Source organism: Dicentrarchus labrax, unplaced genomic scaffold (assembly GCF_905237075.1).
Source record: "Dicentrarchus labrax unplaced genomic scaffold, dlabrax2021, whole genome shotgun sequence".
NCBI classification, from domain to species: domain Eukaryota; kingdom Metazoa; phylum Chordata; class Actinopteri; family Moronidae; genus Dicentrarchus; species Dicentrarchus labrax.
This window is the reverse complement of record NW_026136715.1, coordinates 13,367,423-13,393,572: the sequence shown is the minus strand read 5'-3', so window position 1 is coordinate 13,393,572 and position 26,150 is coordinate 13,367,423. Positions and strand designations below refer to the sequence as shown.

Sequence of the window (26,150 nt, the reverse complement as noted above, 5' to 3'; positions counted from 1 at the left end):
ATAATGAGTAATGCATATGTATAGGGAGAGAAGCAATCTCAAAGCACTGAATAAAAAAATCAAACTGTATTTTGCACACAAATACTGACTTTAATAGAAACACATGCGCATGCACATATTTGAATAATGCATTTGTATCCACTCTATATAACACATGTTCACACAAACATGCACGTATGGAAGTGCCCACACATGTAACCAATGTGTTACTACCAATTTATTTATAACTACATCATACATAGCATTCATATGTTGAATGCACACAGAAAATAGAGATTCAAAGACCCCTGCTTCTATCCTTTAGGGCAGTGTTGCCGTGGTTACTGCATAACCATTGGCCTCTTCCCCATCTCCCCACCTAGAAGTGACGGTGTGATCAGCACCAAGCCTCTCACCATCTCCTCAGACCATTACTCTGTCTGCTCCTATCCTTAACAGTCATCAGTATCTCTCCTCTACTACAAAATGACAGCCAGCTCTGCCTGAGTTACATTTGATCTTGTCAAAGTCACTGCTCACATTGCCAAACCAGGTGAGTGGCTACAACCCCAGTGGCACAAGGCTGTGCTACGCCAGAGTGCTTTTTTCCTTCAGTATGGGTGTGTGTGTTGTGTGAATGTGTCTGTCTTTGTCCCAGCGGACTGTCTTAAATGTGTTCTTGCACTCACACGTGTCACACAGGTTGTGGTGGCAGCACTATTTTTGTTTCTTTCATTATATTGTTGTCTTACAGACCCTTTCGGTTAATCCCCAGTGGACTGGAGATCGAAGTGAGAGGAAGTGGAAACAGATGAGAAGTGGAAGGAAGAAACTCAAAACTTATCAGAGTGATAACAGGGTCAACACAAGGCAGGGGTCATTGGAAACAGTATAAAATATACAGTAAAACCCCCAAGTGATACATACAAAGTGAGAATCTGAGAAGAAAATAACTTTTTTATCTGTCCATCATCATCTACTAGTCAAAACTCAACTTGCCTTTCCCTGAGGAGATAAGGAACATGGGGTGTTCAAAGTATAAGAGACAGTCAGACTTACTGAATAATGTACTGTAAGCCTAGGCATGAAAGTTAAGTCATATTATTGCTGTAAAATGATCTACATATACTCAGCATGTGTCTTCAATGTTATTCTGTTTAGCCTTTTTCCTGGCAGATTTGCCAGTGTTTTATTGTCCTTTCCTTGCTGACTTTCTTAATAAAAGGCCAGGAGGCAGCAACTGTTCTGCCAGACGGACCTGCCCTGATTAGTGCTGTGCACCCTTATTAACCTTCAATGATTACTTATCATCACCATTAGGATGCAGTGAAGTTACAGGTATTTAAGTAATCATCCAAGAAGATTTCCAACTCCAAATACAAATTAAAAAGAAGACAACCACCCTTGAAAAGAGATTGGTTTAATCAGGCAAAAACAGTTAATTGCATTTTTGTTGTGCACAGGTCTTAATGACTAACTGGACTAGCAAAACTGGCAAAGACAGAATCAAAGGGCGATATTCTGCTTTTGTCCCTGGATTTCCCTGGCCAAACAATCTGCAAGGTGATTCCATGATCCTTGATATTTACTGTTTGATTGCGTATGTTGTGTAATTGGATGCACAGGAGCCACTGGAATGAGAATTGAACGCTCTATTAATCTCACTTAGAAGCATTAGAGATGAGTCACAGAGACTACGCATGGAGACAAGCGGAGAGACATAATGCTCTTTTCACCTTGGACAGACTATAAATTTAGTTTCACACAAAGGAATAAATCCTTGTGCTGTAGTATGTTTGTGTTGAAGGTGGTGGTGTCATTCATAATTTCATAACCTTTTTGATTCTAGAGCAAACCAGATAAATTGGCCAATTTTAGCTTATTGCAGCAATGTTGGTATCAGGGTATATGCCAGGTGAAGTAAATGCCACAGCCATTACATAATATGTCCTTCACCCTTTTCAACTGTAAAATATCCCACTAAGTGAAATCTCTATCAAGATGTTGTAATGCCTGTGGTATCCTCATTAAAAATGTTTGTTTATTTTATGTTTTAAAGTTTAAAAAAAGTTAATATTGGACCATACATTGATATCAATGGTTTTGTACAGTGGCGAATTGCTGCATATGCATGTTCCACTTTAATAAAGTAGAAGTAGAACCTGGATGATCCATTTGGCTTATTGTTGGTCATTAACCACTGCAGGATAGATGAAAAACTTTGCTCATTATAGACCCTTGCCACTAAAACGTTGACCTGGAAGTGGAACAACACTATGTAAACAAAAGCTGCTTCTCTTCTGTTGTATGATATCTCAGACTTGAGACATTCTCAATTATTTTGTAAGATTTGGCTCAAATTTCACCCTCAAAGCAGTGTTGTAAATGTAATAACTCTGAGTTTGAGTGGTTTGTATTTACTGTAATATCTGTGCACAAGCAGATTATGTTTGGTATGCTACATAACATGCTAAACATTAGCATTAATGTTGGAGGCAATTGGAAATTTGTTCATTTTAGATCAATGGTTACTGTAGACCAACAAAATTTCATGGCAATCCACCCAATAGTTGTTGAGATATAGACAGTGAACCGAAGTGGATCAATGGATAAATATTTCCTTCCCTAGAACCACGCAGCTGGTCTACCTGTTTATGCTGATATTATTGTACTATCAAATATTTACAAAGACGTAGTAAACCCCAAAAAGTCCAAGTCAGAGACTTTTTATTGTTCCAGCACTACTATTAGCCTTATGCAGCCTGTTTTAAAATATATATCAACCTTTTGTATGTGTAGATCAGTGAAAAGTGTTCAGATTGAAGCTAGAAAAAAACATATTTAGTATTTAATTCCTGGCCTTGTAAAGTAAAGTATGCTGTTGTAAGGATCTGTGTGCTGCTCTGAAAAGGTTAAACACTGTGTGTGTCCCTCTGGCTCTATGTTCAACACTGACTGCGACTGACTGCGGGAAAAGTGTGTCTGTTCAATGTAAATGTGGTGGTAGTGACTCTGACAGGTAGATTGCAACTTACTTTAGTGCAATTCTCTATGGAAGACCCAGTCAACATACACTGTCAGAAAGTGATAATATTCAGTCTTCGAAAATATAGGAGTGAATTCAATCATTCAAGTCAAGTCAATCATTCAACCATAGATTTTTGTCTCCTTATGGGTAATTCAGGGTTTGAGTTCCACATAAAAAGTTTCATATTAAAGAAATGGTCTTGATATGGTTCTGCATTCAGTGGCATTAGGGTCAGGTATCTGTACCAGTTTCCAGCTGTGGATCCTACTGGTCATAGGGTTGGTGGTTTAATACCCAGTTTTCCTCTACAGATATCAAAGTGTCCTTGGGCAAGATACCAGCTCCAAATTGCTCCCAATAGTCAGCACTCTGCATGGTAGCCAACATGTGAATGGATGGATGTGAAACTGTAAACCACTATGGATAAAATCAGCCATTTACTATTCTGCATTCGAAGATTTTATTATGCACTCAACAGCTGTTTGAGGGTAGGTTTTAATGCAGTCAGGATGAGGATTGGCTTTTACTCCAAGACCATGTTTCATTCACATAAAGGATGATTGTGCCCTTCAGTTGAAGGGTGAACAGTTACAGTAAGTGGAGGAGGTATTTCTGGTATTTTCACTGCTCAGGTGTACCATGTGCAGTGATGCAGGTTGGTTGAACCAACGTTCTTGAGGTGCTTCAAACACCAGTGTGCCTTCCCTTTCATGGTCTGTCAATCACAATTAAGTGGGACGAAACCATTTAGACTTGGGACATGCTGAAAGACTACGAATTCCAGCTGTACAGGAGCTAGATGAGGATTCTGGGGAAAAGGAGATCATAGCTGTCCTACTTGGCCTGTTGCCACTGTGGTTCTGATCTACATATGTGATCAGACAAATGATAAATAAATACATTATTTTGCATGTTTTCTTTAGCACGTGATATACCTATTTCTTGTTTAAGATTCTCAGTAAGTAAAACAGCCAGAAGAAATGGAAGCCCAATGCAGACGTAAATACTGTAGTGATAAACTAAAGTGTTCTTACAGGAGCATAAAGCCATACTCATAATGTATTTTAAATCATGTTCTGATTTCATTATAATGCACTCATCACACTATAATAGGATGGCACGTAATGCTCTGTGAGCAACACTTCAAAATCAATTAAAGATGCTCTTCTTTTTCACAATGTCAGCAGTTATAGTCTCCAAACTTTAAGGCAAAGTGCAAAGAAAAAAGAAAAAAGGTTACATTACTCTTCTGAAGCACTGACAGAAAAGGAAAAATGATGCTACCATCCAGTCTTCTGCTCTGTTTGTCAACAAGAGATTATGCTATAATTAATTTTGCTGCATGGCAGATACACAAACCTGTTCTTTTTGTAGGTTATTAAACTGGTTGGTTTCAAATGAAAGGCCTTCCCAAAAGACCACTTCATCAACATAACTGGCAGACAAAGGTAGATTAAAAAGCAAAAATGTGTGATGCTAAAATTAATATGCATAGTAATAAAAGGCGAGAAAAAAAAGGTATAGGTTTTTTGCCATATTTGATAGTGCTTTTGGGAGATAACATGGTATAATGCATCATTAATGAATGTACAGCTGTCTGTGATGAAACCTCATTCCTCCAAAATATTACAACATGATCCTGTAGGGTCTGCGTGTGTTTACAGGGAGGTCCGGTGTGTTGGCACTAGATTTTCTGTAAGCGTCAGTATATGTCTAGAATATTAACAACCTCTTCACACCTGTGATTGCTTTGCCCCGAGGTGTAGACTGATGAAAGAGAAAATTGGGAGTAGAGAGTCAGAGGTGAGTTTTAGGGCTTTTCTCCCAGCATCCCTGTCTGAGGGTGAAAATTATCCTCCAGCCTGCTTGCTTATTGCAAACTTAGTGTCAGCTTTTGCATAGCATAGCCATGAACCCAGTGGAATTAACTCTCTCTATATATTTCTTACATTGGCACAATCAGTACATTTTGATTGAGGTTTGTCCTTTATCTTTGAGCTACAACAAACTTTCATTTCTGAGCCACCTACCTTGAATGACAAGTGAAAACTCAACTGTACTTATTGCTACTTTTCCTGAAATGAGCACAGCAATATACAGTCAAATCAAAGCGTGATTTGAGGTAGTATGCAGAGTCTGCACTGGCAACACTGCTCCCCTGGTCCCTCGGTGAGAGCCAACTCAGTTTGGGCATCAGTAGACAAAGTGTGATATTTTACAGGGTTGGAAGGGGTGCAGGATCTGCTGTCTTCGTCTCTTTGTGTGCTGGAAGGGGGCCAAGAGCACATCTATGCCCCCAGCCCCACCCCCGTGCCACTGACTGCCTCCCTGAACAGTAGACAGAGGGGCTGCCAAGTCAATGTTTGGCACACTAAGGATAAACTCCACCACAGTCACAGCCTAAATCCCCAAAGGAAGATTTCAGATACCTAATGGGGATTAGACAAACTAAGAAGGCAGGTGGGGAATTTATGAATAATTGAACTCAAGGAAGCCAGCAAACAAACAAATGCACAATGGGAGAAGTGTCAAAACAAAAGCTTCTGCGTTAGCTCATGTTAAGAAAGTGCATACCAGGGCATAATAGGGGTTGTGCATTTGAATATGCCGTTGTGTTTATTTAACTGAATGCTGTGTGTGGGTGGGTGGGTGCCAGCCTTGAGGTGGCATCAGCAGTCAGCAGAGGTATCAAGGTAACAGCAGTGATTGCGATAGAGGAGGGAAATTAATTGTCGGCTTTAGCTCAGCATTTCTATCAGTAAACTGCGCCCATTAGATCAGAGCTGTTTACTCTTTGGGGGCCAGCAGAGACCTTTTAAGTTACATCTTTCACAGTGGAGGTTAAGAGTTGCTTTAAGACACAAATACATAAACAAACTGCATCAGGTTGGGAACAGCATTATCCGCTTAGGTGCCACAAGCATTCACATATGTTTAGCATGTTTAGAATTAGACTAAAATATAGTAGGAATGCAAGTGCAGAGGGCTTCACATAAAGATTTATGTACCTGTTGAGTGTGTACTGATGTATATCCTTTTAAAATGATTAATAAAGTCACCCTGGCCTGTAGCACAAGTTGAGTGCTTCCATGCTTCTGTAAACAACTTACTAATGATTTATGTACGAAGCTAGAATTCTCACTAAACATTGCAAAACTAAATCTTGACCTATAATCAGTTATTTAGTCTTTTATTCATTCCTATGCTATGTTCTTTCCCTTAAAATAAGCAAAGAAAAGACTCTTCTAATTGTATTTTTTTCCCCACAATTTCAATACAAATCAATATGTTTACATTCTGTAAACAATTCTTAAAGGTGGAATTACTTCACCCTACTAACAGAGGTTTTTCTTGCTTTAAACGCTCAACAGGCAGGAACTACAACCTCATGTTGTTTGTCCAAACTTTATTCATCCCCACAGAATTTTAATTTGGCTTCTAGAGACCCCCAAAGAAACATGCCAGGCTGTATTTTGGGGAAATGTGTCTAAAATGATACACAAGACATCTGGGAGACAGTGAGGAACTAGCTTATAATAATGTTTAATGTTTAACATTTTGGGAAGTTTCCTTATTCTCTGTGTCAAGCCGAGCATAAGATGACAATGATGTTGATGATGATGATGATGATGGTAGAAGATTGATAGGACACTCTTATATCTGTGCAATAAATGTAGGTGAGACTGGTTCAGGGATGATAGCCTGAACTTGCTTTTACCAGTTTAATGGCAGGAGATATGGGAAGTGTGGTTCTACAAGGGATGTTGGATTCCCTTGTAGAACCACAGAGAATCATAAGGTTATGCATTGCATATGATTTCCATTAATAACAATACTGAACAGCATAACTAACAGAGGATGGCACATTCAGATCAGCTTAATATAGGCCTACCGATATCAATGATAAAGGTAATAAAATACAGTTACACTCAGACATACACCTTACTCAGTCAGATTTGCTGCATAGTATTAGGGGGCATACTGCATCTCTGTCTTCTGTGCTCTGTTCCATCTTTCTCATAAAGTACAGCATTCATAATTTCAGGCTGGAGAGTGCTCAGTACTGTACTGTATATCTTAACTCAACAAAAACAGTAACACACTGAACTGAATTCACATCACAACCACATAAAAAAAATGGAAATGTAGCCTATCACTCTGCTATACATAACTGCCACATGATTGTGCCCACAATTTACTGTTATACGGTCATTTAGCCTAGATAAATACAAATGTCTCAAATTGCAGCTAAGCGTCTATGACTATGTGCATGAACTGGTGAAGATTAAGCCAAATCTCTTGATACAATAAACGTTACATTAACTGTGAGAAGCTTAATGAGCTTAGCTTAGCTTAAATTAAAAATGTGGTCATATTAAAATTCTACACATGAATAAAAATACAGATACAATGTTAATTTAGTTTGGCTTCATTCACTCACACAGGTAGCTAACCCAAATGTGAGAAAAACTCGCAGTAAACTGGTAAATAAAGTCTATAACTGCTTTTTTTCATAGACTGAGCTTCTGTTTTTCTCCAGCACTAACTTAATGGCTCATGCAGCCAAGGGGGCGAGATACGCCAATGCATATCACACGATGAGTCCCCTCTCATCAGGGAGTCTCTTGAACAATAACTATAAGCCGGAGCCACTTAGCATGAAAACTGGAAACACGAGGAAACACGAGGCCAGGCTCTGTCCAAAGCACCAGCTTAGCACATTATATCTTGTTTGTTTAATCCCTTTAAACGGTGAAAAAAGTAACTGACGAAACCACACATTTTTTGACATACAACAGGTATGCTAATCTAACCAGCTCTTATGTCTGTATGTTAACTTCATATTTAGCATGCAGACATAACAGTCTTCTCATCTAACTTGAATAAGCATATTTGCCATAATGTCAAACTGATCTATCAAAGCAACTTAAGGAAAGTTGTAAAAGCTGAATATGCTGGAAGGCCAAAAAAGACTAAATAAGAAGATGCTAGTCTGATAAGGTGGCATACTCAGCAGTGTCTCACTGCTGAGGACAATTTTCCACTGACATGGACACTAACCATTAAATAAACCTATTTACTCAAGTAATCCTCCAAAGTTTTGTCACTGAAACATAAGTAGTTTATTTCTTGAGGCACCACACAGCAGAGAGGATTTAGAATTTTAATGTCAGTGTAGTGTCTTCGGATAATTACAGGGGGCAGTTGACCATGAAATTCAACCCACCTTGTTATTCAGTGACATTTGAATTATTGGAATCGCTCACAGACTCATCGGTTGAAAAGGCCAGTCTCCGCGCAGTGTGTGTGTGTGTGTGTGTCTGTGTTTGTGTGTCTAGGTGATCGTGTGTGTGTTTTTGAACTTCTAGTCTTGTGACAGCCAGTCTGAGTTTAAGGAGTGGGGACAATTTTCACAAGGTGAGGTCACTTTGGCCATTCCGTATTTTATCAAGGGGCCATTTTACGGTCAGGGACATAATTAAGTCTACGCTTCTGAGGATAGTTACACAAGGGCACAGAGGCATAAACAAGTATGTCTGTGCGTGAAACGTGTGTTGCTGTACTTCTAAATAACAATCACTAACAATTTGTGCCTATAAAGCTCAGAGTGATTTTATGGTGTGTGCAGAATTATAATTTTTTTATATTGTGCACATGTATATCCAGAACTAAAATGTGATAAACATATGTGTTGCTGTCTGTGTGTGAGCCGTGCGCTCTGACCCTATTGATATTCCAGTGGACCATATATTGGATGGATAGAATCCCTGTTGACTCAATTAGGGCTGCATATTGTTCTGCAAAGCATTGAATAATGTGGGGACAGACACATTGACACTGTCTGAGTCTGAATATAAATGACCATGTACTCGCGCAGATTATCCCCCCCTCCCCCCATTATGAGCTTTAGTGTCACATATTTCAGGCTTGATTGACAAGTTTCAGTGAAGCACTCAAAACGTCAAACTGGATCAACTCCTGTATATCCATCCGAATAATATGAACTAGCTGCAGTACAAGCATATACCACCTTCCGAAAGACATGAAATGTCTATGAAGTAACTTTACATGTAAAGGTAGGGGATTGTGCATAGGCTGAGAAGTGTACATACTGCACCAAACTCTCTTCAGTGCAGACAGTGATTGCTCTGAAAGCTTTTCCACTGGAGGCCTTTTCTTTTGCTTCGCTTTCATGAGTAAACTTACATATAGAGATGATTACCTGACTCTGTAGACACCCAGGCCCCCAGAAAATAATGCAAACAGAAAATAAAGGGCCGAGATATACTATCACTCAGACTCTGCCGCAAGAGAAATACAGCAAAATATTATTTTATGCCATTTTTTTTAATCTTTCTGTCTGGTTGAATAAGTATTGTCAAGTTTGGTGCCTTCCATTAATATGTTTTATGTCTGCTTCATACCATATAGTTTTTCTTTGAAAGATGGTGTCTCTCTAGAGTCTAGGGCTCCACTGAAACCCCAGAGGTGTGCACAGAATCCGAGTCACATCTGGTCATAACGGGTCCAAATTATATAAATCAAGTCAGTTAGGATCTTGTTTCACCACCATGGGTTTAAAGTCTGTGTGTCACTGTGTATAATACCCTCTGATCACCTGGTGCATCATAATCAGGAAGAACTATTACATGTATAATATTTATGGTATTAGATGACACTTACATTTTGGAATTTTTTATTAAATTGTTCAGAGCATGTGTGTCACTCCCAGTTGAGTATTCAGGATGTTTTATTGTTGGAGCAGGCAGTGAAAATAGGACTTTTAATTATTTCTATTAGTCTTTAAAGCATATAAACAAATGGATTTAGTTTCTATGACTTTACTCATTCTTAGAGCATTGTTATTAAATTGCTGCTCTTTTTGACTGCAGCAGCTTGTTAACTGATGCCAGTGTTTTCTATCATCCGTTCAGATCGATCAGAGTTAATTATCCCTATTTTATGCAAATTGATTTATGTACATTTGGTTTAAGTAGGTTTTCCATTTTGGATCAGGCCAAACGTTTAGGCCCAGGGCTCAACAGTTGAGGAGGGTCAAATATTATAATAATATAATATTTTCACTCATAGTGATGAATCTACAGAAAATTATCACCTGAATCTGCAGCTCCCTCCGGCTTTATAGCTAGTTTCAGCTCATTGTTTACCTGCCTGGCCCACAACTTTACTCTTCTGGCTCACTCTCACTCTCCCATGTTAAAAAAATAAAAGTGCCCTCTTGGATGCTCGCATTGTAGATAAAACACAATGAAACACAGAGAGCCCTCTAGGGTGCCCTTTCAGTGGACAAAACATGATAAAATGCCCTCTAGAGTGCCCTTCAAGTGGACATAACATGGTAAAATGCCCTTTAGGATGTAACCATGACTAAGCGGTTTTACCATAAATGCATCATGACTTTCTGCGCGTTAGTGTCTCACTGCATAGTCAGCGACAAGCTGGTGAACAAAGTGGAGCATTTAGCAGCTAAAGAGCAGGAAACCAAAACAGAGCTAATAAAAGAGTTAATATAGCACCTACATTTGCCAAATTAATGATAATGTTGTTCCATAACTGCTGCAATTGTAAATAAGCATTATTTAGTTACTCAAAAAAAGTAATATTACACTACTCGTTATATTACTTTTTTTTTTAAATGGTAATTATGTCCCTTCTCCCCAAAATTCAGACTTACAATGATTCAATACTAGGCAATATAATATGTAAATGTTGTGTTTACCAAGTGTTTCTGCTGCCACCACGTGGCCAAAAAATAAATATATCTTTTTTAATTAAAGACAAATTTGCCCAAGGTGGACTTTCAGGGGCTCTTGAATTCTTAGACCCTGCTATGATGTATCCTGTGGATAAGTCTGCAGGCAACTTGCCTTGGATATGTGTTGTTCCAACAGAGTGCAGACAGGTTGGATAGTTTATCCATTCTCGCCCTGAGGACAGGAAACTCTTTCGTCGATGCATTTTGTGTGTATCTCTTTTTTTTCTTCTTCTTCCTTTTTCTCATCAGTGAGTAACCCAGTTTCTGCGCATCGTTTCTGAGTCCTGATCGAGGTTTTCCCAGAACTGCAGTTTTGGTTCACAATCCGCCCTGCGCAGAGAGAGAGAGAGAGAGAGAGAGAGAGAGAGAGAGCGCTCCTCCTCCTCCGTCTCTTCCCACCACTCATCCCGAAAAGCCAACCTTAGACGGTCTCCACGGCGGAGTCCTCTCATCACTTCTCCCGTCTCATAATGGAAACGGAATTAAAACAGCTGTGGTACGTCCGTCTCCGGTACTTTTCCGCTTTCACCTCGGCAGTAGCGTTTATCTAACGTGGCTCTCCTCTTCGCTTAATAACTTCTTCTTTCTTGGTATTTTGTTTCCCCAGACACGGCTTTTTATTATTTTTTATTATTTATTTTTTAGGAAATAACCAAACCTACGACTTGTAAATAAATTGCTCTTGAAGAAGGTCGTGTTTCTTTGGATGGAGAAATTTGAATCGGTGAGTTGTAATCGAAGATAAAGCTGTTTAATATGAAGCGTGTTTAGTTGCCAACCTGTTCGGGAAAATTGGATCGCTTTTCTTTATTCCGTGTTGAGGGTAAGTAGCCAATTGACAAAAATGCTTGTTTAGAATCGAGTCACATGCATCTAAAATCGTGAATTTAATCAGAATAATCCTGAACTACTTTCATTTATTTGGAGTAAAATAAAGATGCATCTGGTTGGAACTCAACAGGTTTTGGATCTCCAGCTTGTATTTTAAGAGGACTATAGCCTTGTAAATGTGCCTGTTTATAGAAACGAGTTCAACAAAAGCCTGTTTTATAGGCTCTTTTATGATGCAGTTGCTTGGTCGCCTTGAGTTTTAAAAGTAAGATGCAGTGAACTGTGTTCCAAGGATGCTTCTTGACTGTAACTCAATAGAGAGGATGTGAGAAATATATCCTTAAAGTAATTATAGGGAAGATGATGCTTAGTGGAAATTGCAGTATGTCTCTGTAACCACATTAAAGCTTACAATATTAAATATATATATTTTTATTGTGCACTTAAAGGTTTCTCACCTTAAGTGTGATGTTAAATTGTATTAAAGGCACTTTTTGCTGTCTCAGCTAGACTGCCTTGTTAGGATATGAGTTGTGTTGTTTGTTTTTGTCTTCAATGTTACATCCAGTTCCTTTTTTTTACTCTCTCACTTTTTTCACTAGATCTAGATTACTTCACTCTCTCCCACATCTGTTGCCTCAATTTATCTTAAATTATCACCTTTTTCTCGGGGGGGGGGTGGTATCTCATGAATTGGTCTTACTCTTCCCTCTGTCATAATCAAAACAGCTCTGTCCCTCCTATTCTTATCAACTCCTCCCTCTCTTCCCTTTTTAGATGGTGAATGAGCTAAGTTCAAACTGGTTGTGAAGGTGCTGGACTTGTTCCCCCCCAAGCCCCAAGCCGGACACAGCATGGCGGCGGGAGTAGCGGCATGGCTTCCCTTTGCCAGGGCGGCAGCGATCGGCTGGATGCCTGTGGCCAATTTGCCCATGCCAGTTGCTCCCACTGAGAAGAACAAGCGGCAGGATGAGCTAATCATTCTTAATGTCAGTGGACGGCGCTTCGAGACCTGGAGGAACACGCTGGACCGCTATCCAGACACCCTGCTGGGGAGCTCGGAAAAGGAGTTCTTCTACAACGAGGAGACCAAAGAGTACTTCTTCGACCGGGACCCAGATGTGTTCCGCAGCATTCTCAACTTCTACCGCACAGGCAAGCTCCACTACCCACGCTACGAGTGCATCTCCTCCTATGAAGAGGAGCTGGCTTTCTTTGGCATCATCCCAGAAATCATCGGGGACTGCTGTTATGAAGAGTATAAGGATAGGAAGAGGGAGAATGCAGAGCGTCTGATGGATGACCAGGAGGACAACAAGGATGCTAAGCTGCCCAACATGACCTTCAGGGAGACAATGTGGCGGGCTTTCGAGAACCCCCACACTTCCACTATGGCCCTTGTCTTCTACTACGTCACTGGCTTCTTCATAGCTGTCTCCGTCATCACCAATGTGGTGGAGACAGTGCCCTGCGGGTCATCACCCAACCAGAAGGAGGTGCCATGTGGTGAGCGCTACACCGTAGCCTTTTTCTGCATGGACACAGCCTGTGTCATGATCTTCACCGTGGAGTACCTGATGCGCTTGTTCGCTGCGCCTAGCCGCTACCGCTTCATGAGATCCGTCATGAGCATCATTGATGTGGTGGCCATCTTGCCCTACTACATTGGCCTGGTGATGACTGACAACGAGGACGTGAGTGGCGCTTTTGTGACACTCCGTGTTTTCCGCGTCTTCCGTATCTTTAAGTTCTCCCGTCACTCGCAGGGCCTGCGCATCCTTGGCTACACGCTAAAGAGCTGTGCCTCAGAGCTGGGCTTCCTGCTCTTCTCCCTCACTATGGCCATAATTATCTTTGCTACCGTCATGTTCTACGCAGAGAAGGGTTCAAGCTCCAGCAAATTCACCAGCATCCCAGCCTCCTTCTGGTACACCATCGTTACTATGACAACACTCGGGTAAGAGCAGACACCTCTTTTATCTTGTTGCGAGTGCTGTGTGTGTGTGTGTGCGTGTGCGAGCAAGTGCATGTTTGTGTATGCCAGACTGTGTGGATGTGTGTACATGTGTATTTGCAGTTGGATCTGTTATGTGTGAGTAAATGTTTGATTATGATTTGACTTGAAATGTGTGTCTGACTCCGTGGCCCAAAAACCTACAACTGTTTCAGAAGTCAGAGCCACCCTTTCCAAGACGTACTTTACCAACTTTACGCTTAACGATAAGAATGTAAAGAGAAATGTGACTTTTCACTAGACTGTGTGCCTTTACAACTAAGGGTATTCTTCTGGGAGTAGAGCAGCCATCAGGTTATTGTCTCCGAGTAATGGCTGTGCCATAGCATGCCCTTTATACATCACTGATAATGGAGAGAGAGAGAGAGAGAGAGAGAGAGAGAGATTGTAGAGAAAGGGGGAAAGTTGAAAGCATTTTAGTGAAACTAAAACACTGGATAGAAAATAGAGAATCAGAGATTATACCATTACTTCCCTCTCCAACTTGCCCTGTGGTTAACAGCAATGCTCTTTCAGTCAGAATGAAGTGAAACAGTGACTTTGCATTTTGAGAGCCCTCCTCCTCCACTCACTCTTTGTGAGTTACACTAGTTGCTGGCCTTGAAAATTAAGTGCCTCTTAGTACAAAGGCTCTGATGAAGAATATCAAAATGCTCTCCAATTTAAGAGGCACGTGAGTGGCTCAGGTATTTGCATATGGGTAACAGGCAGAGATGTTTATTGTTATTAACACAGACTGTTTTTATTGTTCACTGAATGCCAAATTAACCTATAACCCAGGGCTGCTGTTATTGTTTGCCTTTACAAGGTCATGAATTAGCTTTGATTGAGGTTTACTGGATGAACACGAAGAGCATTTTGATGCATTCATTTGTTATGTCTTCCAACCAGTTTTTCTTCATTTTTATGTTATCATATATTTCCACCAGTGGTTTTATGGTAGTGAGGGGAACCACACATATATCATTAATTTTACACTACGTGTGCACACACACAGCCACACAGTTCTGTGATGCAGCACTATTAGGCCTAATGGTACTGTGCTTCATGAGCGTCCCCTGTTGTGGATGTGTGAGTCAGACTGAGAGGCTGACAAATTGCAGCATCCTGCTAAATGTCATGGAGGCCATAAATGGCTCTGAGCTCATTGCCGTGACACACTTGGCACCCTGTTATCGTGTCCTGCCATTCAAAACCTGCCCAGAAGATCTGGTGTTTGTTGAACACATGTTTGATTCTGGATCGGTTATTTGGTCTGCGGACAGATGAACAGCCCCTGAATTGTGGAAAATAGCATTGGCACTGTCTGCTCTGTTGCTGTTAATTTTGTGAACACACAGCGGCTTACTTTGCTGTCAATGCTAGCCCGTAGTCTCTCACACAGTACCCGTCTCTTCCCACTGGAGTGAGACCTGAGACTCTAAACATGTCTCCTGTTGCTTTTACAGTAGGATTGTGCAAGAGGAGGGGTGTGTGTGTGTGTGTGTGTGTGTGTGTGTGTGTGTGTGTGTGTGTGGTGTGTTTTAAGAGGGGGGTAGTTGTTGAGCATGGCCTCATCAATAAAGCAGTGGCCAGAAGTGGGTGTCAGAGTGACTAATGATGTGGCCCACTGCTTCTGCTGACTAATGTAAACCTGACATTCTGGTCTCTGCTCTTGGTTTACATCATAAACACACCCAAACTAGCCGTATACAAAAATATTTGGCTTTCTGCATGTATACACATAAATGCAAACCTTTCATTGTATTTGCATTGATATGCATGTTATAAGACCTTGTATGTGGGTTTTCCTTGAGTGGGCGTAAGTCTGTTTGACATGTATTGTAATTTCAGATGCGCAACTGCTATCTTTGAAGTTTTTCCACTCTTTACTCCACTAACTTGCATTGAAATCTGTGAAAAAGCATCTTGACTGTCTGCTGTAAAGCAATCATCTGACTAAATAAGATGAAAGCCAGTTCCCACAAAAGACGTTTTTCTTGACTTCTTGTCTCCCCGTCTAGGTGCCTTAGGGCTTAGAGTTGTGCTGTCGAGAGTGTGTACTGCTTTGTTCTCCTAGTGGAGATACTCATATCATCGGCACTCTCATGTTGAATTTACTGTTAACTTGTGAGCTTTAGCCCTGGTATCTGTGCTGCACTCTGAGAAATACTGTGTTTGTGTGTGTTTTGATCATTTGGTGTGTCCGTGTATGTAGCCCATGGCAGATTGTGGCGTGTTAGGTTGTGTGGTTACATGCAGACACCTGTATTCATTAGCACTGTGACACACAGCAACAAAGGTGCCGTTATTGTGTCACGTATGCTGGTGGCCTGCTGTTGCTTTTTGAACGTTTTGTTTATCTGACAATAATCTGACCTCAATCAGAGTCTATAATCCCTCTATAACAATGCAATGAAATACTGAAATAGGTGAATCACTTTTTTTTTTAAGTGCAGCTCTCCTCTTATTTCCCGGGAATGGACAACCGATTGTCAGAAGAGAACTGGCAAATGGCGTCTGGGCTAAGAGATTGAGAAAGCTAGGGATAGAGAAAAAGATGCAATCAGGCATCTATTTATTGCACCTGACTTTTTAGTTACATCTAAAGGGGATTACAGAAAGACAAAAATTGCAGAGGACACATTTTTGTACAAACTGGCTTTGGCACAAACAAGATAAGAGTCTAAAATCCCCCAAAAAAGCGGACCCCAGAGGCAGTGCTGCTGCTCATGACCAACTGGACAAAAAGGACGTTTAACCACTCATGCAAGTTAGAAAGCCACCAACCAACAATGCAATCCTTAGAGTCCCGTGCTCACTCTGTAGCAGAGCAAAACGGCTTAGCTAAAATCCAGCAAATGAGGGGCAGGCCGGCAGGCAGGGACACAGTGGTGAGGCTTAAGCTAAATCAGAGACATTTAGACAATAGGACCTGTGAGGGATTTTGTTCCCTAGGTTGTTAAACAAATTGATTTTGACCTTTGTGTGAGAATAAATTTGAGCGTTTGTCATATTTGGTTGAACCATTAATATAAACTGAGAGAAGGTGTTTGTGTGTTTTTGTGTGCAACTGTTAAACCTTAGTTTTTCATTAGTGGTCTATATAGGCTTTATGTAGTTCACGTCCTGTGGAAGAGACACAAGAAGCCCATGAAAGAAAACCTGACTTAATTGTCCTAGTGTGATCCCAGTTCGGCAGTTAAGTTTGTAATGATCTCTAACAAGATATTTTTGTACGTTGTGTATATTATGTTTATTCATCATAATCTGTTTGGAGAATTTTTTTGTTTACATTTAGCACTGGGACCAAGTGCTTTAATAGCTAACATTTTAATCATAGTGAGTATAAAATATTATCACAGTTGAACCTCTAAATGCAGTAGCAAATGAAATCACTTCCTAAAAGCCCTCTGTGGTGATTGTCAAGTGGATTTTTTCCTAATGAAGGAGGACTTAGGAAAGTGTGCCATAAAGATGCATGCTTTTGTTTTGAATCTCTGTAGCAGCTCACCCCAAAAACCTCTCTCTGTTGTTAGCCAGATAGAGTAAAAAGGGGAATTAAAGTATTGTAGCAACCACCACTCATCAACACTGGTTCACTATATAATGAGGCTCTTGACTGATTGAGGAAGCCAGGCCAGCACTATAGTGAGCCATTATAGCTAACGTATATACCACTATTCGCTGTGGGTGCTATTACACTGTTGGCTATTAAACCACCATAGCCAGACCTCCGAATAGCCTGCCCACATCTCTGATTTGTTCAGCGACTCATGTAGTTTTGGCGCTGTGCTCATTAAAGCTTTTTCTACTCTGAGAAACAAGCGATCAATCAGAGTTTTATAGGCAGGATTAAGAATTTCATTTCCTTGCATAGCTTGGCTATGAGTTTAAATGAAAACGTCTGCTTCTGACCTATAGCGAACATATGTTCACAACAAATTAAAAGAGGCTATGTTCATTACTTGGTTGTAATCTAAGTTGAAGCCTGGTATTTGGCAGCAGTGAGACTGTATGTCAACATCAGGCATGAACATGATAATATTAGCCTAATGCTGGCTGGCACTTTTTTAGTAGCAAGTCATTACAAAAGTTAATTTAGCTAACCATTTACAACATTAATGTCTAACAAAATTCTGGTCTGCTTACATGCATTTGGGATATTTTTTTACTGAGCAAACTAGCCTTTTGTTTGTTTGTTGATGTGCATAATATGCATAATATAATGATGGTAAAATTGGTGTTTTTTTGCAGATTTTCACACCAAGCTAGTTTTTGCCACTAATGCGAGAAAGACTTTATTGTATAAATGATATTTGTTGTCTTGTAGTCAATTTACAAGGCTGTAAACTGATAAACAGTGTGTATTAGTTTGAGCAATAAAGAGCAACTAGTTCCACTGCTCTCTTAAAATGCAATCTGTTACACGTAACAAAACATGTCCACTGTTCTCTATGCATCTTGTCATCTTTGCAGACTCATTAGGTTGTATTGCATGCATAAGTATTGATGAGAGCTGGAGTGTTTGGTTGTGTTGTAGTCATTAGCATAACCATGCCGGAGTATGATTAATATCCTTATCAAAGACCAGCTTCTTTTGATCACTGCTCCTCTAAGATCAATGCACTGCTCTCTGTCTCCCAGACAACCATGCAAGACCTTTCACGTACACTGTAGCGCATGGGTTGTGTGTGCACGTAGAAGACGTATGTTAGTGTTTACTTATGCCCATAAAGGGCATATGTGTGGCTTTCCTAGTGTGCATTTTTTTCCACCCCCTTTCACATGCCCTGTCACCGAGCTCTCATTTATAGAGCATTTATTTTGGAGCCAACAGCTTGTGAAAAACGATGATCAATGCAAATGAGTGAATATTGATTTGGGCAGTAGTGACAAATGTTGCAGCCATTGTTAGTGCTACTAATTAGAATTGGTGATGAGAATATGACTAAAAGATAGCACCTAGATGTGATGTCACTGACCCTTTATCTTGGATTCATGAGAGCAGTTAAGGAAGTAATTTGTCCATAGTGATTTAGGTCCAGGTCTGTTTGTAACCTTTTCTTTTTTAAGGTCAGGATTAGGGGTGAGTTGACCTGCTCTCATATCAATTGAGAGATTGCATAATGATAGGAGATCATGAGTGTGTGACACGCATACGGTATGGTAGGGGTTTAAAGTGTGAATGATTTATGGCTTTCTCACTCAAAGCATTCAGCCTTCGGGTTATTTAGAAATGTACTGAAATGTATGTTGAAATGCTAATTATATACTCTGTACAGCACTCTAATGCATACACTGACCTAAAAAAATTTCAATATCCTTAATTTTATTGTTAAATCAAGATTAATTATTCATGAAAATAGTAAGAGTTATTATCATGGCTTTTAAAAGGATTTACTCATATATGGAGATTTTCCAGGCAACATTTACAGTCACAGCATTTTGGCAACTTACATTACTCCCCAGTACTATTCATAATTTAGAAAACATCATCACTTCAATTAAGGCAGGAGGTAATTAAACTAACCAGCTTAAACTTGTTGTCTGGCATAGATTTTTAATAGAAAATATATTACTGGTAAAACATTTCTTTTCTGTAGAAAATGCAGGATAGCAACTGTTAGAGAACCAACCTACAGCAGCAAAAGCAACTACTTATCACAGTATATAAACAAAGCATTGAGCAGGCAATTGCCACCAACCTCCATTTCCACCTGGCATTAACACAGGTGATCTGCGTCTGGATATTCTATCTGGATAAGCAAAAACACTAACTGATATACCAGCAGTATAAATAAGGATCAGGTGTCTTTATCCAGGTACAGATCACATGTTAGTAACAGGTGGAAATGGGGCCAGAGTATTCAGAAGAACATTGGGGCCTACGTAAAAAATAGAGCCCAATACCTTTTAATGGACAGACAGAAGTCAAATATTTCACTTCCTGATAATATTATCAAGAAGCCTTTTTCTGTTATCTGAAGGCTTGCACAGCCCGGTTTCTTTTCTCACCTTTGTGTTTTCTTTTTCCTTTCTTTTTTTTGCATCAGCAAACAGCCAATACAAGCTATGGTAAAATAGGCATTTGACAGGGATCCAAACAAGTCTGCAAACTTTAAATAACAGTTAAGAGACTGGAAAGGCTTTGTAACTTAATTTTAATATATCAGGGCTTGTCATGAATTATGGAATAATTACTTCTCCTTACCCACACTGACAGTGGTGGGTAGAACCCAACATCACAATTTAACAGAAATCCAAATGAATAATTAATCATGGACTAGATTATCCACATTTCTTTTTCTTATTTCTGATGAGAATAAAAGCCACATTTGTGTGTAATACCTTTGTCCTCTCTTACGGCTGGAGAGTGAAACCAGAAGGAGTGTATCAAAAAGCTTGACTAACGCAGTTGTCTTTGGTCTTAAGATGGCTTCTGTACGACACTGATTTCCAGCTGAACTCACTGATATTGAAAAAATTATTATTTAATGATGGAAATACAAATGTGCACAGAAGCATGTATGATGTAGAAAAACTGAATCTCAACTTTGACCTTCCAGCTTTTATTCTCCCTCAGTTTGTCTTTCCTCACCCTCCCTCTCCTCTACCTCAGTCTATCTTCCAGAGTAAAGAAACATAGGGAGTGCTTCATTGTACTGCCTCTCAACCAGCCCTCTGACCCCTATTCTCCTTTTCCCACAGCTACTAAAGACAAAACAACAAAAAAAGGTCTCAACATAGAAATGTCAGTCCATTTTCACCTCTTCACCTTGGTTTCTTCTTTTCTCTGTCTGGCTCTGGTGTGGCTCTTGGGATGGCCAGGGGTCGGTCAGTCAGTCTATTGTTTGCTCCAGACTGAAATCTTGACAGTTGGATTAAATTTGGTGAAAATGTTTATTGTGTCCAGATGGCGAATCTTATCGACTAGATTAGCAATTGGCCAAACATTCCACTTGTTCAAGATTTAGGTTAATAATATGATACAGTGCATCCAAAACTAATGAATTGTCTGACAGCTTTAGCTTCATTTTTTACAATTTTATATAATGACTGAAATATACCAGTGTATATTGTGACGTAGTATTTTCTGGAAATGTGTTTTTTTTTAAGCTACAACACTCAAACAAGTTGGAAAAAATAGCCTTAATTAGTCCAAATTACATATATTTTGATATTGTGACCAAAAACTAACACATATTGAATTTGATATCACAATATTGATATTTCATTGATTTATAGCCCCGCTCTAACATACCATGCCACAAGTATTCAGCTCAAAACACAGCTTAAGCCAAGTCTGAAAATGTAGAGCTGAGTATTGAGATGTTTTTTGGTTTTTTTTGCCTGATTGATGGATCTGAGAATACAATCGTTTTCTTCTTACAATTTTTGTTTTCCGGTATTGTTGTTATGCTCATTACAGACTAACAGGGCTGCATTGCTGTAGAGTTTTATTCTTGTTTCTCTTTGACTTCTCCCTCATTCACTACCTCTAACCTTGTCCACTTTCTTTTTCGTGTTTTCTTCTAAACTGACATGTATCTTGAGGCTGTGTCTATGTTGAAATAATGTTCACAATGTGTTTGTGTCTCACTATGAAAGCTTATGTTTACATGTTTAGTATATTCTGTTCTGTAACTCAGTGTACTTTGCTAAAGTAATTATGTTCCTCCACATTTAGTTTTATGTCTATGGCTGCTGATTGTGTGATGTTGAGGTTGTTATAAAAAGCAGAAAAATCGCTAAAGTAATTTTCCAGGTCTGTGGTTTCTAGGTACACAGCAATAACTCACAGTATGTTCATATTCTGCTCATACCAGTGAATGTAACTTACAACTGCCTCAATTACCGACGGGGACACTGTGTCCATTGCCTGGTGGTCAGACGCAACAGAGCACAGGGGCACATCCACAAATCTAACCTGTGTGTTTAAATAGTGCACCTGAATGTAAAATGTGTAGGTAACATTTTCGGGGTTGTTTGCTGTTGAAGGCACTAAAAACAAGCCAATTTAATATGACAAAAACAAGAAAAACTGTTTAAAATTACACAAGCCAAATGCCCTAAGTGAGTCAAATTCAGACAGTAACTATACCTTTTTTATCAGCATCAGTTATTTGAAACAAGAAGTATTCTTATATATTTTCAAATTTTGAATGATCGAATGCAGGCTCTGTTATTGGAAAACAACCATATGAACTTGACAAAGATGGAATGATGGCCCTTTGATTTGGATTGCAGATAGAGGCTCGAACATGATATCATATGATTCTCTTAAGATAAATATGTAAAACAAGACTAAGAGTCTGCAGCCATGTTAGTGACTTTGTGAGTTCAGTGCTTTGAACCGCGTGTTAACATTTGACCTGATGATGGCACTAGATCAAAAGTTAAGCGGTTACCAAAGTTACTATAATTCATCCTGAGGGGTATATGAGAGTTCCTGGCAGTCCATCAACAAGCTGTCAAGATATTTCATTAAAAGGATATCACCAAAGTCATTAGGATTCACCATCTGGGACCCTTAAATGTCTAAAAAATGTTGTGCCAATCTGTTAAGTAGATGTTGAGATATTCACAAGATAAGTGAAAACTTTGACGTGATGATAGTGCTAGAGGAAAATTCATCAGTCAGTAAGATTAATTCTCTATACAAAATTGTATTACTATCCATCCAATAATTGGACTAAAGGGATGGACTGATGGACAGACTGACATAGCCCTAAATAGAGCTATGTCTTGACTAAAAATGACTCATTATTGGCATTGGCGTTTTTGATATGGCTTTACAGATAACCAGTATTGAATGATGAATTATAGATTGCTATTGGTCATATTTGATTTAGAAGAAGTAACAGAACTGGTATAGTGAGCGTGTGTAAGGTGGCTTACAAAGAGGTGTGTGTAAGGTGGCTTATTTGTCCTTGATTATAACAGCATCTGAAAAATTGTAATTTTTTTCAGCAGTTGAAAATTGGTCCAAGAACCTCAAAAGCAATCTACAAACAATCCATAACCTCTTATGGTCTTATTTATGAAGAATAAATAAGACCAGACCAGATTAAACATATCAAAAAGAGGAAATGTAGCTAGTAGAGCTGGTACCTGCTGCTTGTGTTTTTGTGTTTGAGGTCACACAAGTCAATACTGCACCCCAGTCAGCCTTCCAAAATCTGCCACTGAAATTATTCTTTTCAGCTCTGTTTGATGTTCGCTCACCCCCCTGTTTTGTTGTTGGTATGTATTTTACCCTCTTTTCATGCAGAGATCTGGATGGTTGCCCATTTTTTGAAAAGAGATATTGAGCGCCAAGCCTTTCAAGCTTTTGCAAAATGCATTTACCTGACCACCTGTCAGCCAAGGAGGGAGTTTGTTGTGGCTAATGTGACTGTGAAGGGTAATTGACAAGGAGGGTCTTTCAGTGAGGTATTTCAAGCATGTGCTTTGTTTTGCCACCCCCTTTTTCATCATTGCCGTGCCATGCATGCAAATGCTGCCCTGTCATAGGACACTGTGTCCTGACTAACTTCATCTCAACTAACTGGGCAAAAGTGATTGGAGTGATGCTCAAGGTGTTGAAGCAAAAAATTGTACGTCGGACGTGTGAACATTTCATTATAGAAACTGTCTTTCTCTCTACTTCTCAGTCTTCCTCTCTCCCTGTCTCTCTCTCACTGTCTGTCACAGCTGATTGCCCTCAGCTACGGTCCTTCCAAGCCCACTACACTTTTGCCCACTCCTCCAATTCAATTACCAGCAGGCTCTCAGTGAGGAGCCCTGAAAATGAGTCAGTGATTATCAGTTTCCAGGGTGTTCAGCAGCATCCTGGACAACTGATGGCTGCTGCCCACTGAGTTGATCTAAAGACGCATGATAAAAGCACACCGAACCCTTACCCCCTTTCTTATAATTTCCTGCAGCATTCAGACTTTGGTTTGTGGAATAAGGGGGGTGGCCTTGTCTGCGCAACCATGTTATGGCTCATGTTGGCCTTTTTCTAATTTTATCCATCTTGCCAACAAAAGCTGCAGAAGTGAGTCAATCTCCATAAGGCCCCATATTAAATGCCCAACTTTACAGGAGAAATTAACATGTTTATTGCCCAGTACAAAAAATGGTTTCAGTCTCTATGGCTCCCTAATTCAGCTGTACTGGGGATGAATTTTTATATAACTTTTAATTATATCAAGTCTTAAAGGGCATGGCCTCCGAGTGACGTCACAGGCGGCTGTTGTCAGTAACCAGGTTTTATTCAGCCCGCTTCAGGTCCACCCACGCTCCATGTCTTAGCCCATTTAAGGATTAGCCTTGAGCCGGCGGAGTCAGGACTGCCAAGATGGCGATGGCTGGAGCTGACAACACTGAGCTTCCAAAACGGCTCTTTAGACACCTATGGGTGATGTCATGGAGATTACATCCATTTTTAATTATACAGACTCTGGTCCAGACTAAAATATCTCAACAACTATTGGATGGATTGCCATACAGTTTTGTAGACATTCATGGTTCCCAGAGGATGAAGCCTAATGATTTTGGTGATCCCATGACGTATGCTGCCTAAGAACATCTTCACAGCGCTTGTAGCATTGCTGTAGACTGCCCCATGTTTCTTGTCTGTTTCTACAGCAGTCAGTGAGGTTGTTTTGCTCTTAGTGTAGCTCAGAATATGCTTCCTGTGAAGTGAAGTGAAGTGAAGTGAAGAGAAAATTTAGAAAAAATGCAACAAGATACCGATTATACACCAGAATCCCTCAGAGTAATTACAAAAACAACAAACATTTAAGCAAGATTGCATTGCTAAATAGTACTTTTACTTTCTTTTAATGAAAAAAAGAAGTGCGTGTACCTATTTAAGGAGTTTAAATTCTAACTTGGTTTGATTTCACTACATTGCATAAATTAAGGCTGATTTAAGAGGACGATTACACCATCACTTAGTAATGCATTGTTGTAGTCGTTTTATTGGAGTGGCCCTTGATTTAGCTGGCTGTGAGCAAACACCAGAATGTAAACAATTATGGATTAGACAGTATTGTGTCCACTGGGCAGACACGCTCATTACTGAGTGGATAATGGGGGCTGAAGTGAATGTGAGTGATAGTTCTCCATATATGTAGGCCAAGTTATAGAAATAAATCGCCTCTCATTTCCCTGTAGAGAATGTGATAAACGCTGTCTGAATGACTCTGATTAATCTTCCCAGACTCGCAGCCGAGGCTTTTGAACAGGTAGACGTCATTGTTCCATTTTTTTGTGTTCTCACTCTTGCACTGACATACATGCATTTCCTCTCACTCATGTACACACACACACTCTCTCTCTCTCTCTCTCTCTCTCTCTCTCTCTCTCTCTCTCTCTCTCTCTCTCTCTCTCTCTCTCTCTCTCTCTCTACGTCTATGGCTCTCTGGGCGTACTGTAATTCATAAACTGTGTTCTGTGCTGATTACCCAGGGTGACAAAAGCAATTGTTCTGCTACACTAAATCTGCGTGGATTAATGCTTGTCTCTGGAGCTGTTCCCTCTGCTTTAGTGTGTGTGTGTGTGTGTGTGTGTGTGTGTGTGTGTGTGTGTGTGTGTGTGTGTGTTATTCTGTCCGCTCTTCTCCTATCTTCAACACCCTGACAAGCTTCACCTAGGATGATCTTCTCACTTAATGGTTAAACATTGTGCCCTATACTGATATTGTATTGGAGTTCACTACTGTGTTTTGCCATTCTCGTACATGGACGTGTCCTTCACAAAAGCTATGAATCAACTTTTTTTGATCCAGATGTCTTTGGGGGATTACCCATGCTGAGGGATTAACCCTGCCATGTGCCATCTGACAGCGCCAAGCACTGCGAAGAGCATAAAGTCAAGTCATGGACTAACACCATTAATAGATTTCAGTAAGCCTTTTTTCCCTTCGAAGGTTGACTGGTGGCAATATTAATTCAATTTCCAAACTGTCTTCTACCTCTCTGCTCTGTAAGGAGGCCATGGTCCACTGCCACTCAATAAGAAGTCTCCTCAAAGGATTTTCACCAGCCTCATTTCACAGGAGACAATCTGCATTATGTTTTAGTCTTATTAGCACTGAATTAACACCACATCAATGACCTGCTCAAAACAGAGAGCTTAGAAGTCCATTCAGTTTTCAGCTGATATGCAAAACAGATTTAGAAGCACCTCTCAAGGCAAGGGAATCATCATCAGTTAACTGTGGGTAACAAATCATGCTGAATGCACTATAAGGAAACCACTTCAGCTGTTAAGGGAAGATGGGGCATAACCTTGGTATCACATACATAAACAGAACACTTCAATCTTACATGTGAGGGACAATTGAACACATGCGCACCAAGAGCAAATTGATTTTGTTTCTCTGCAGAGGCTTATTGGAAAGGACATAACCTCAAATTCCAGACGCAGTATGTAATATAGAGGTGATCTGTCCTATAAATACGGTGCTGTTAAATGTACATGTTGTGGGCAGGCTGAGTGTGAGAAAATAGGGTAATAACATTTAGTCTCCACTCAAATGTAATTTGTAT

The 26,150-nt window shown here is 39.9% G+C and overlaps 1 protein-coding gene across 4 annotated transcripts in view; it reads left to right on the top strand.

The window, feature by feature from the left end:
* The first annotated feature begins 11,181 nt into the window (after window positions 1-11,181).
* The window catches only part of LOC127377904 (potassium voltage-gated channel subfamily D member 3-like), a 94,078-nt gene continuing 79,109 nt past the window's right edge, over window positions 11,182-26,150 (top strand). The window contains exons 1-3 of one of the 4 annotated variants that reach the window (XM_051426217.1): window positions 11,182-11,280; window positions 11,392-11,508; window positions 12,393-13,572. In XM_051426217.1, coding sequence (XP_051282177.1) covers window positions 12,470-13,572 — 1,103 coding nt within the window. In that variant the 5' untranslated portion in view covers window positions 11,182-11,280; window positions 11,392-11,508; window positions 12,393-12,469. Of the gene's footprint in view, window positions 11,608-12,392; window positions 13,573-26,150 lie in introns of all 4 variants that reach the window. The other 3 variants (XM_051426218.1, XM_051426215.1, XM_051426216.1) reach the window with 3 other exon arrangements.